General features: G+C 38.0%; 1 protein-coding gene across 2 annotated transcripts in view; it reads left to right on the forward strand.

The window, feature by feature from the left end:
- Nucleotides 1-3,606: 3,606 nt before the first annotated feature.
- Nucleotides 3,607-13,873, forward strand: part of Rragb (Ras related GTP binding B) — a 35,010-nt gene continuing 24,743 nt past the window's right edge. The window contains exons 1-4 of one of the 2 annotated variants that reach the window (XM_031369831.1): nucleotides 3,609-4,369; nucleotides 5,141-5,174; nucleotides 8,038-8,137; nucleotides 12,500-12,583. In XM_031369831.1, coding sequence (XP_031225691.1) covers nucleotides 4,278-4,369; nucleotides 5,141-5,174; nucleotides 8,038-8,137; nucleotides 12,500-12,583 — 310 coding nt within the window. In that variant the 5' untranslated portion in view covers nucleotides 3,609-4,277. Of the gene's footprint in view, nucleotides 4,370-5,140; nucleotides 5,175-8,037; nucleotides 8,138-12,499; nucleotides 12,584-13,873 lie in introns of both variants that reach the window. The other variant, XM_031369840.1, reaches the window with a different exon arrangement.

Genomic DNA, 13,873 nt, shown 5'->3' on the forward strand with positions numbered 1-13,873 from the left:
AGTCATCTGGTGATGTCCTCCCGCCCTTCACATATGTGCATCCACACACCCACTACAACAAGTATATATACCATACATACAACATAACATGCACACTCCAGAATTAAAAAATACATATCGGTAGATAGCTTGTATACATACTATGGAAAATTATACATAGGCTATACGGTTATCTTGGAACTGAACACTTTCTTTTTTAACATAGGCATTTTTGCTATAAAGATCATTTTACTTTTCTCTTGTAATTTCCTCTTTGTTCGCTGGATATCCATGACTATATTGCTTAATTTTCACATGTTTATGGATTTTACAACTTTACTTCTGTTACTTATTTCTAGTGTTATAGCATAGTGGTCAAAAAAGAAACTTAGTAACAATTATAATCTTTAAATTTCTTTGATTTTTGTGATATAATAATATCCTGAGGCATTTTCCAAGTGGAATCGAGAAAATGTCTATTGTGTTCTTTTGTGGAATACTTAGATATGTCTATCAAGTCCATTTAGTACAAAGTGTATTTTAAGTCTTACTGAGTTTGTCTAGATGTTTGTTTGTTTGTTTTGTGTGGTATTGAAAGTGCATGCATAACATATTAGAGTTTTTCACTTTATAGCCAGAATGTTTCATATACCTGGGAAATATTATATTGGATGCATATGAACTTATAACTGTTATATATTCTTGAGGAATTATGCCTCTCTATTTATGTTAGAATGGCTCTTTTGTCTCAGACTTCAAGTCTAGTTTATCAGATACTAGTATAGCCATTATTCTGTTTGCATGGAACTTCACATTTTAAAATATCATTTACTAAGTACCAGTTATAGGTAAGCCACTAAGGGGCAATTTTCCTTCATGGTCTAGTCCAATCCTTAAAACATCTAAGAAAGTTGTTATTAAAAAGATTTTATAGCCGGGCAGTGGTGGTGCACGCCTTTAATCCCAGCACTTGGGAGGCAGAGGCAGGTGGATTTCTGAGTTTGAGGACAGCCTGGTCTACAGAGTGAGTTCCAGGACAGCCAGGGCTACACAGAGAAACCCTGTCTCAAAACAAAAAAAAAAAAAGATTTTATACTAGAGAAACATGAGGTTCAGAGAATTCTAATAGTTTGTTTAAGGCCTCTGTTTTATCAAGATCTCAGTATCCAGAATAGCTTCTATTACATCTTAAACTTAAATATGAAATTGAGTTCAAATGCCTTATTAGTTCCTTTCTTAGTACTCTGATATAATGCAGTGACCAAGACAGCTTAGAGAAGGAAGAGAGTATTTGGGTTATGGGTCCAGAGACATAAGACTCCATCACGTTAGGGAAGCATGACAGCAAGCAGCAGGCATGACAGTTCAATCGGGATGCTTAGAGCTCACATCTTGAACCACAAGCATGAAGCAGAGAGAACAACTAGGAATGGTGCAGGTTTTTAAACTCTCAAAAGCTGCCTTCAGTGGCATATTTCCTCCAATTAGGCCATGTCTCTTAAACTTCTCCAAACATCACCTTCAGTTGGGGGAACAAATGCACACATGAGCCTTTGGGGGACATTGCTGTTCAAAGCATCACACTATTTGACTAAAATCAATCTCAATTTAACTCTTTTCCCACTTCTTCTGTCTTTAAGAAAATCCAAATCTACGAAATGTTTCTATTCTTCCTTATCCACACTAGCATCCACTGAACATGTGAAGATGAATGTTTATAGATCCCTTGACTCTTTATCCTTATTCTTGTTTCCTACTTAACCTTCAAATGCCCCGGAAGAAGATTCAGAAGTTATACCTAGCCTGTCTTATAATCCTCTCCACTAAGGTTGTTGATTACACTTAGAGCAAAAACCACACCCCCCAAGCCAATCCATGTATGTGTGCCATACTATCTTCTTATTTCCAACCTTAATTGTTCTTTCAGTATCGAATAGAAGTCCTTGTGTCATGTTTCTTTATGCTGTTCTTTTGCTTATCCATCAAATCGTTAACATCTCAGTCAATTTCTGTAAGTCTCATCTGTATTCATTTTCCCAAAATGACCTTGCTTTTCCAACACTGATAGAATACAATAGCTGGGATAGTTCCTTATATACACGATCTATCATCAACTTCTAGAGACTGCTTTGTGTCCATGACTACTCTTGTCTCCTACTCATGGCTCCATAGAATTTTTGTCTTCTATCTATAAAGAATGTTACTAGCTGTACTCTGGCTTCCTCTCCTCCTCCTCTCCAGAAATTTTGTAGCAATTGTTTCCTCTCTTTTCATTGGCTTCCTAAAAATGTTTACGCATGCTCATTCTCAAAATACACTCATGTGTTGTGGATGTTAAAGAACCGACTAGCTATCATACATTTTTCTCCTTTCTGCTATTAATCAGAAATTCCTTAATGTATTTGTTCCTATCTTTATAAAAACAGTACTCAGTGAATACCGAGTATATATATATATATATATATATATATATATATATATACCCACATTCTGGTCTGTGAACCTAGTGTATAGGAGAACATTTTTCAAGGGTAAGTGCTTGTCCTTATAGTGTTTAAATAGAAATCTTGTACTCAGAGATGAAATAAACAAGATTATTGCCATGTCAATAAGTATTATATCCTACACAAAGAACTACAGGCAACCAAGGAATGCCCAGAGCAGGAGAGATAGTTTTCCCTAGGTAAGTTTAGTTTTCCAATACCAACTGCTCAGCCCTGAAAACATGTAAATGAGATTAGTATACAGATTGAACAGGTTATATTAGGAATATATATATATATACATATATATATATGTGTGTTGTGTGTGTGTGTGTGTGTATGTACATATACGTGCATATAACAACAACCAATGAAAAACGAAGCCATCACTTTGAAAGAGCAAGGAGGGTTGGTTATATGAAAAGGTTTGGAGGGAGGAAAGGCAAAGAAGAAATGATGTGTCTACAGTATTATCTCAATAACAAAAGAAAAAATACAAAGGAATATTATCAATTAAAAAGCATAGGACAGGAAATAACTACTGCGGGTACAAAAGTACTCTAATAGAGTATGGGTCGGGAAGACCTCTAGAGGACATTACCTGTAAGCTGAGAAAGGTGAGGCCATCATGAACTGTGAATGGCAAATTCAGTCTTTTAAAGAAGCATCAACCTATGCAATTCCTTTTCCCAGCCTGTTTCCTAGGTGTCACATTTAAGAGAGTTCCAAGACTAAGAAGCTCTTAGGTCATTGAGGTTGGAACTTGCTGGGTTAAGATTTGAGAGCTGGTTGACAAATCACTTATTTTCCACATAAAACTCAGTACGTAGTAAATATTACATAGTTATAAGAAAATTTTAAATTATGCTTGCAACTTTTAAAAGGTTTCTATGGGAAAGACAGTTTAAAGCACTTTAGATGTATTGCTTTTTCAATTACTAGAACTGTCATAAGGATTAACGGGAAGAAAAGTTACCAAAAATGCAAAAATGCTCAGGGTCCTAATCATAAGGAGTAGTGAAATGGCTAGCTGGCAGGTGCTGAAATTGAAACCTTCTCCTTTAACTCTGAGCAGCGAGTGGGCGGGGCCGCGTCCATCAGTGTCTAGGTGCCCGCAGGCCGCCCTAAGGGCCAATGGCGCGGAAATGAGAGCCCGGGCCACGTGATGGCGGGTGGCACTCTGGCTTTCCTAAAGCAGTCTCTATGGTATTCTTCCATGCAAACCCAGGGCCCCCCCAAAAGGGTAGCGGCACGTGACAAGCCCTGGGACTACGGCAGGTTCCCACGTGATCCTGGCCTGCAGTAGCGTGGTTGCGGTGAGGTTCTTGCGCTCCTGAAGGGCGGGCGCGGAAGTAAGAGCATCCTCAGGCGGACCGTGACTGGCAGCGAGGTCGGGAGGAGCCACCAGGCAGTGACCGCTTTGCTTCTGCAGCTCGGCTCAGCTCATTCCGTTATCTCAGCCTTTGCAGTCTGCACAGAAGCTGACCAAGTTACCTTTGGGTCTTGAGACCTTGGAGAGTGAGGCCCAAACTCGGGACCAACTCCGCATCCACCTTGCCCTCCTTCTCCTCCATCTCTTCCTTTGCATGCACCGAATCGCTTGCTCCTTTGGGCTGGCCTGCTCAGCTGTGCCTGGAGACTAAGTTCGGGTCGGTAAAGGTAACTGTGGGAAAAGCGGCCCCCCAGTGGACAAAGGCGGAGGCAGGGATAGATCAGGCCCCGCGGGCCCTGGGTGCTGAGCATAGGCAGTAGACGAGGTGAGCCAGAAGAACGGTACTGCGGATTTAGAAGACACTGTGAAGGACTTGTTGCGCAATGGAAGAATCTGACTCCGAGAAAAAGACGGAGAAAGAGAATGTGGGCCCAAAAGTGGAGCCTCCTCTAGGGGAGCCGGAAGGATCGCTTGGGTGGGTAAAGGGGATTATGTTGCACCTGGGAGGGAGGGCATCCTAATTGTAAAGAGTATTGTGAGATGCAACAACCCCTAACCTGCAGTGATGAATTGCTTTAGTTTACCAATATGGTTGATTGATATCATGCCCTTGATGACGGAAAACAGAATAGAAACACCCTTTGCCTGGATCTGAGATTCCTGGTTTATGCGTAGTGTTCTAATTGAGACAGTTCTGAGTTGTTTTGTGTTTTCTATGAAGGTTATTTGATGTTACCATCTTGTTGATGATAAAAAAGGAGAGGACAGACATTTGCTGACCAATGACGTATAGTGCGATATGCCTATTTGAGAACTGCGTTATATGTACTTTGTGCCTTTAATGAATGAAATACAGCTTGGAAGGACGATTGAAGGTCCAAAGATGCTTCTAGGTTTGAAAAATAAGGAGGTGAATTTAAAACATAGTATTCAGATTATGAAAATATTGTTTGATTTATAAAAGTACCCGGAGTGTTGCTTCAGCTTTATGACCAAATATCAAATCTTGAATTTAAATGGTTTATATTCCTAAAAATGTCTTCCTAGGAAGCATCTCCTGAGCTGATGAAGGAAACAGGGAGCACAAACCCAGCTTTATAATTTAGGAAACTGAAGACTTCTGAAATGAGGTCTCAGCCATACTTAGCTCTTTTAAAGAATAGTCTTCGGCATCTATCTGTTTACTCCCCCCCCCCCCCAAGGCAATTCGATCACGGAAACGCTATCTTTTGGTTTATATCTACAGGTGGGCAATGCCAAATGCAGCCATGAAGAAAAAGGTAAGATGTGTTAGGTACATCAGTAACATGAAGGAAAAGGTAAGAAGCTGCAGTTCAGGAAATCTGGCTTTTTCTGGACTATGGCAAGAATCTACGTGGTCTTGGAGACACACTCATCGCTTTATTTACTGTCAGATTTACTTTGTCTGAAATTAATCTCATGGAGTCAAACCATATACCAATATTACACAGCCCTCTATGTGTACATTGATTCTTTAACCCAAATCAAATGTTACGTGCATTTTTTTTCTAGCTGGAATTGGATGTTCTCTGCTTTGTACTTTTATTGGGACTTAGACAGTATCCCTAAGACTGCAGCTCGGAAGCATATTTCTTGACCTTTTTGAGATTTGGTATCATTTGTAAAGTACTGGTAATAACCTTCATAGGGCTATTAGGAAGTTTACATGAATAAACTCTCTGCACACCACAATAATTATCCTTGCCGTGAAAGGATGAGGAAGCTCCCATATTTTTAGTCTGACTTTATCTAAAATTTAATTCTGGGCCTCAAGGTTGCTAGGAGGATGTTTTTTGATGAATTTCTGAAGTTGCTGTCAACAAGGATGCCTAAAAAAATGCCAGAAATTCCTACATAATTAGGAGGGGGAAAGTAAATACAGAGAAAAGCTTAAGGAACTGGGAAAAGAGAAAGGGGACAAACTGCCATTTGCTTTAATGGTTCTGCAATGCACATGCATTGCAGGATCAGCTTTTAGCCCCAGAAATAGATCCAATTATTGCTTAATTAATTTTTAGTTAATCTAGTTAATTGCTTAGTTAATTTGTTTTGCAAAGGACAAGGCAAATATCCATATAAATTTTAGACTAGCTAAGCAATTACTTTTTCTTAGGTAAAGCTGGATGTCTAAATTGTTGAATTGAACAAACCCATGTTCAGTAGGTTTTCATTAAAGCTCTTTATATTTGTAATCAGACTTGTTGATAAGATATGTTAGGATTGGAGGTAGGATAGGTATCTCTTTCATTTGAGAAGGAAAGTTAACAGAACTGTATCTCATAAACGTTGTGCTTAAAAAGGACACTGAAAGTCATTTTACTCTGTTTCCTTGTAGTGCAAGATTTGGCTTTGTTCACAGGTGTTTTTCTTGTGTCAAATCCTTACACAAGAAAGATGTCTGTAAAGTCTTGCTCTCAAGGAGATAGTTGTCCTTGCATTTTTTTTCCTTTAATGACTTGCTCATTCTTTTGATGAGTGTATTTCAAGCTTTTGTTACATGTTAGGAGATAAAAAAGTACACAAAGGATACAAGGACTCTCCCTCTGTCCTTCAAGTGTTTCCAGTCTTGTGAGAGTTACCCAAAGGAGGGACTGCAGAGCTTTATGGTCTGCAATGATATAGTGGTACCACTGAGGGGCAGGCAAGATACTTGTCAGCCTAAACCAGTGGTTCTCAACCTTCCTAATGCTGTGATCCTTCAATTACAGTTCCTCATGTTGTGGTGATCCCCAACCACAACCACAACATTGTTTTCGCTGCTACTTCATAACTGTAAATTTTTTTTTGTTTTTTTGTTTTTATTTGTTTTTTTTTTTGTTTTGTTTTTGTTTTTTTGAGACAGGGTTTCTCTGTGTAGCCCTGGCTGTCCTGGAACTCACTCTGTGGACCAGGCTGGCCTTGAACTGAGAAATCCTCCTGCCTCTGCCTCCCAAGTGCTGGGAGTAAAGACATGCGCCACCACTGCCCGGCATAACTGTAATGTTGTACTGTGACAAATCATAATATAAATATCTGCGTTTTCTGCTGGTCTTAGGTGACCCTTGTGAAAGGGTTTTTTCACTCCCCAAAGGGGTTGCAACCCACAGGTTGAGGAATGCTGGCCTAAGGCATATAGGTCAGAGAAACTTTATGGGAAGGATACTGGGGATTGAACCCAGGTTTCACTTGTATTAGGTAAGTGCCCTAGTACTGAGCTATATCCCCAGCTCCAGAGGAAAGTCCTGAGATGATTGTTGAACCAAGTTTTGAAGGGTAAGTTGGGACTTAGTAGAAAGAAGAATAAGGACAGTAGAAAATACAGGATGAATCCAGACACAGAGTCAGGGCTCCCTAAATGGCTGGAAGCAAGGAGACTGTAAGCCGTTCAGTTAAATGTGAATGGATGCTAAAAGTTCCAGGCTAGGAGAATCGAAAGGTAAAGACAGAAGTAGGTAAGCTAAATTAGAATGGTCTTATGTGTAATTTAAGTATCCAATTTTGTAAGGCATGGGATAAGAAGAGGCAGAAACTGATGAAATAAAAATTATAGAAATATGTAGAAGGGATGAAATCATGAGCTGAAGTGGAAAACAACCTGACCTTGAACAGAGAAGTAGGAAGAACTTTTCAGTTATACTATGAGATCTGCTTGTTGGATATATATCCTTACATTATAAGAGAATAGGGTTAGGTTACTATTTTTTTTTCTTCTTTTGAGACATGGTTTCTCTGTATATCCCTGGCTGTCCTGGAACTCACTCTGTAGACCAGGCTGACCTTGAACTCAGAAATCCACCTGCTTCTGCCTCCCAAGTGCTGGGATTAAAAGCATGCGCCACCACTGCCTGGCTTAGTTTACTATTGAAGTGGTATTTTTCTAATATAGTTCTAAATAAATAATACGTATAATAACAATCTTACCACAGTTGTATTGCTAAAATGATGTATAACTCATAGCAGGTAAGTGCTTAGCTTTTGAAATGTTATCACCATTGGTTGGGGAATGGTTTAATTACAAGTATTTGGCTTGGCTGGTCATTGGTACTTGCACATCTGTAAAATGCCAACTACAAAAGAGAAGTGGCTCCCCTTACACTAGATTTGCTCTATATTTGCTAACTTTTTTCCTTACTTTGTCCTTAGGTCCTGTTGATGGGTAAAAGTGGATCTGGTAAGACCAGCATGAGGTCTATTATCTTTGCAAATTATATTGCCAGAGACACACGTCGTCTTGGTGCAACAAGTAAGATGTTTCATCCTATTGTAAAGTGAGGTGACTTGGCTGTTAATAATCTGCATAACACACTTGATTGCAGCAGCTTGAGAATGCCCAGGTTGATGAATTTGCTTTTGAGCATGCTTTCCCTTTTCAGAATGTATGGCCTAATTCTGATTATTATTGCTCACTATCCTGGGGAGCTGCTTTCCTTTCTAGATTGCTTGCAAAGTGGAATGTTCTCAGCTAACTTCCTGAGTATCCTGGTGTTTCTTAGGCAAGGATAGGGACCCTTTGCCTGCTTATTTTGTGGGGAGACTGCTTGTTTATAACCTTTCATACAAAGGGGAAAATCATAGGTCTTAACTAGAGTGTATTAAAACCTAAGATGGTTTTAATACAAGAGTTAATTGTTGTCTTTATTAAAAGGTAAACTTGGGGGTAGTAAGGAGAGAGGCACACCTGTTCTACACTCTGCTCTTTTTCTTTATACATCTAGGTCTTCTCCTTGGAGCATCTATTTTGAGTTGGGAAATATCTTATTGACCTTTATGGCTAGAATGTTAGTATAGTCTTTCTTGGGTATAATGGCTACCATAACAAATTAAATGGAGGATCCGAGGAGTGCGCTACTCTGATGCAGATTGTCATTTCGTTCTGAAGCATCGGAGCATTTCTGAATTCTACCTTTGTTCTTGGCTTCAGAGTGAGGGCGGGCATTGCTCTTCCTAGCCTTCAGATTACAATCTGGGTTTCTAGCATGTTCAGTACTTTTAGCAACAAGTTAGCACTGTTCAGGTGTCCTAATCTGGTTTCAAGCACATCATGTTCCAGACTCTGGGATACAAAGAAGAAGGAAACTTATTTCTATTTGGGGGTTTGGAGTATAGTGTAGACTTCATAAGTAGAGCAGTTTGGGTGATCAGAAAACTATTTCCTAGACAAAGTACCAAGTCTATCTATCTGCCTTTCTTTTTATTCCCCTTTCTATTATGGTTCTCTTCTGTTCTTTACAAATATCTGCAAACACTCAATATCTTAATTTATCTTACTCTTTCTCTGCCTCCCACATTTTGTTATCCTTACCTTAAACATCTCTGGTTCCTCATGTGACATACTTTTGAAATGTTTTTAAGGACTTCTTATAAGACTTGAATACAGATGTGGTCTAATCAGGGCAGGGGAGCCTACTACATCTTTGATTCTGGGCATTACTTTGACATTAGCATGATGAAATCCTACCTACTTGTTGTGGAGCAACCTTCATTTTACTGAATAATAATTGAAGACACAACTCTTCTTTGCATATATTTTATTGAAGCATACACATCCTGTTTTTGTACTGTTCATATTTTGAATATAATACTGAGTCCTTATATTAGATGGCTCATGTTTCTTTTTTTGAAATCCAAGCCACTGGGTTGCAGTTTTCTTGTGCGTAATACAAAGGTTTTTAATTACTTATTCTCTCATTTGATATGTTAGCTGTCCTTCATGGAAATATACAGTTCTACATTTGATAAGTATCCAAGTAATTGTCAAAAATGTTGGTCAAGCCGGGCGGTGGTGGCACACGCCTTTAATCCCAGCACTTGGGAGGCAGAGGCAGGTGGATTTCTGAGTTTGAGGCCAGCCTAGTTTACAGAGTGAGTTCCAGGACAGCCAGGGCTATACAGAGAAACCCTGTCTCAAAAAACCAAAAAAAAAAAAAAAAAAAATGTTGGTCAAGATAGTTTCCTATCTTGTCATTCTTGTAGCTGATATCTAGCCTCTAAAAAGTGTAATTGTCCAAGTGTTTTTCTGTCTTGTACCTTGATTAGATATATTCAATTTTTTCTTCTCTAAATTATATAGGGCTAGTATCTGTGTGGTTTCAGTAAAGATGTTTATTAAACTACTGTAACTTTTATGCCCTCCTTCATTTACTCTAGCTTTCAATTATCTTTATTCTAATAGAAGATGAAAGTATAACTTAAAAATTAATCACATTCAGCCAGTAAGTGTCAGTGTTGGAATCACAGTTTGTGCTCTTCTTTTTATTATGACAAAACCTGTCTAGATTACACGACTCGTCAATTCCTGGAAGACCTTTTCTTCATACTTTAAATTCTATTCGCTTTGTTGAAACATCTTTTCTCAGTACCACTGATAATTCCTGTTTCTAATTTATTAGCAAAGTTGATTTATTACCCTGAATTCAATGAATAGTCTCACAGCAAGAATTTCAAAATTACTGAAACTGCTGTAAATATTTTTGACATAATCCAACAGCATCATTACAAGCACAATGGTGTAAATTATATAATCATATTCACTAAAATAGGCCATTTATTCAACAAGTATATATCTGGAAGTATTTCTTGCCAGATAATGTCAACAGGATGGGGTTCCTGCCCCTAAAGATATCTCATGTAGTAAGTTTACTGGTAATACTTGGTTAGTATTTCCTGAATTCCATCAAAGATAGTAAAAAATATAATGGAAAATATTGGTCTTAATGTTTTAGCATATCATCATTAATGAGTTTGTCACTAATGAAAAAAGGTCTGTGTTTGTTGCTAAATGTGTGGACTAGTTCAGAATACATGTAGTACATTACTTTGTATTCGTTACCCTTTGATGCAGTTACTGATTTCCTTTAAAGGTAGTAAAAAAAGAATACTACTTTTAAAATATTGTTTGCCTTTAATGTGTTAATGTTTTCCTGGTTTGTCATTCCTGAAAAAAAGTCAAGTTTTATTTTGTTAAATTTAAAGCCTCCTGAACTTTGAAATTTAAGTACAGAAATGATTATATTATTAATTTATTAGGTAAATGTTAAAAATGTGGGGTTTTTTGGAATGGTAAATTTGTCACTAAAATGATTATGAAATATTTTAGTCTTGAACACTGTTGACAACTCCAAAATTTCCTATCTCTTCAAAATTCTGTTCTCTTGGCTTTTTATTTAATTCTGTATTACCCTGATTTTCTTCCTTTGCATTTAATCACCTCTCCCTGCTTTAAAAAGAAGAGTTAATCTTTATAATGTTTTCTTCTTTCTGCCCCATAAGTGAATACAATTCCCCAAAGCTCTGTTTTTCTTTATTCTTTTCAGTTGCTCTAATGATAACAGAGCAGGAAGGCTATAGGAGTACCAGAGGGAGACATACAGGGAACATAAAATTTACCAGGGAAGCAGGAAATGGAGCTTATTTATAAAATGTCTTATAAGCCAAGAAAAGTTGTCAACCTATGAGAGATTTTTAAACAAAAAATAGCATGGTCAAAGTTACATTTTTAATTCAAAATTATACTTGTGAAAGCTTCGAACATTATTTAAGTATAAAATGTTCATTTTTATTTTTCATTGTCAAGCCAACTTTCTAGAGACAACTACCATTAATAATTCTGGGGTTACTATTCTGGCCTTCTTCTTAGTGTATACAATCATGGATGTGTGAGCCTTTTTAAAGAATGGTATAAAACTCAGCAATTTAGAAACCTCATTGTATTTGTAATGTGGATACAGGTTGGAACAAGGGTAGAAACAGGTACCACTTATAAGCCAGAGGACTGGTTTTCACTAGATTTCCACATTGCTGGTGGCTGGATCTCAGAATTTTCAAGATTTTGGAACTGTGAGAAGTAAATTTCTATCACATTAAAAAACTTTCTGGGATGGCAGGGGCTTTATTTGGACTAAGGTAGTGGCAGTAGCTATGGTGCAAAGCTACTGAGCTGGGCAATGTGCTTAAGCAACAAGGTCAACAGGACCTTCTGGGGAACTTGGAGAGAATTGTGAGGTAGAAGAAGAATGAAAGGATGAGAAGTTTTCTATTAAGCAGCTGGTTATATTCACGGAGATGGAAAACACTGAAAAGGGAACAGAGATGTGCTACACTGCATATATTGAGATTGGGATATTTACAGTACAGACATACAGTATATGAGTCAGAAAAATAGTAGATAAATCTGCACTAGTGGTGCCTAGTTAGTATCTACATGTTAAATGTAATATTATGACAGTTATATTGCTTTGGGGGAGACTATTTTGAGTCCCTAAGAACTCTAACATTTATGGAACAGAAAGAAGAATAGGAACCCATGAGGGAGGAGCTTCCAAAGATTTTGTAACTGTGATGCCAGAGACCAAGAGAAGAAAATTAATTTTCAGGAAAAGAGAGTAGTCAACAGTGTCATGCTACAGAAAGTAAGACAAGGACTCAAAAATCCACTGGATTTGGCAATGGGGCCATCGATAACTTGATGAGAACTGTTTCTGTAATATGGGAATAGAAACTAGATTTCTATCCCGTATGCCCCATATCTAAAAGTCACTGAATCCTGTCACTTCTTTTGTTATTGTTTTTCCCTTTCTCAGTAGCACTTCTTTCCATTTTTTTTTAGTACTAGACCGTATACATAGTCTTCAAATTAATAGCAGTTTGAGCACCTACTCTCTCGTAGACTCTGTTGGAAATACAAAGACATGTAAGATATGATTCCTTTTCCAAGGAGGGGGAAGTAAAGGGGAAAAAGGAAGTAGTTTGAGTATCTACTATGTGCCAGGCACTTTATGTATATAGTTCTTTGAATCCTCACAGCAATCCTGTGAGGTCAATATTATGTTCTTTTTTCACATAAGTAGAAGCTAATACTAAAAGCTTTCTTGACTTGCTTGAGGTCATTCAGAGACAGAACTGTTATATAAACTAAAGTCTGTACGGTTTCCTTTCTCATGATGGTTTGTATCTATACATTATGAGAAGATAAACTTGTAGAAAAATAGATAGCAGTTAGTTTAGGTAACAACTTGGAAATAGACACAGGAAATATTACTATGTGGTTGAGTTAACAATCACATAAATGATGTAGAATAAAATTGCTAGATACTGAGAAATATTCCTGATAAAATCTTCCGTTATTCTTTCTTGAGGTTTTTTAGTGCCTGGCAGAGAGTAGTTGCTTAATAAATGTTTAAATGAGTTTCGAGGGAGATATAATGGTAGGTGGGATTTTTGTCAGGGAAAGAGGGCTTTTGGAGGAGATGGGAATTAGTCCGGGTTTTAGGACTAACTCTGAAAGGAAGAAGGGGGCTTTGCAGCAAATGACAGAAAAAGCAATGGATACTGGGAGGGAACAAAACACCAGAGGTCGCAAACAGACAACCTGTGTGCTGGATAAGGCCTGTGGATGCATTTTCTTCGCATTTCCACTGTTTTAGAAAAATTGGAAGTAGTAATCTCCTGTAAAAGTTATCATAATAACCTAGAATTCAGGCAACTATTTAAGATGTTAAAGATCTAGTAAACCTGAACCAGTAATTTTGCATGGAAATGAACAATAGTTGAGTAACTGTCACCTCCATGAGGCCATGGTAGACATTTACTCTCATATTTAGCAAGCTTTTGATGGTATAGGTTTGCTCACATGGCCTGATTTTGCAAGTTTGCGACCCCTGAGAGGAACATGTGTTGGGGACTGGGGAGGTAGTAGAGTTGGGGAACTATGAATAAGAACATACTGGGCTGAAGTGAGACGATTTGTTAATGCAATTACTGGGGATTATAAAGGTAGATTGGAAGCCAAAGTATGAAGGACCTTGAGTGCTCCCCCATTAAACATGGAGGAACCATTGAGAATGTTTTGAATGGGGAGTGATATGTTCAAAGTAGTGTTAAGAAGATGAACCTTGCCGGGCAGTGGTGGCACGTGCCTTTAATCCCAGCACTTGGGAGGCAGAGGCAGGCGGATTTCTGAGTTTGAGGACAGCCTGGTCTA

Source organism: Mastomys coucha, chromosome X (assembly GCF_008632895.1).
Source record: "Mastomys coucha isolate ucsf_1 chromosome X, UCSF_Mcou_1, whole genome shotgun sequence".
In the NCBI taxonomy this organism is placed as follows: domain Eukaryota; kingdom Metazoa; phylum Chordata; class Mammalia; order Rodentia; family Muridae; genus Mastomys; species Mastomys coucha.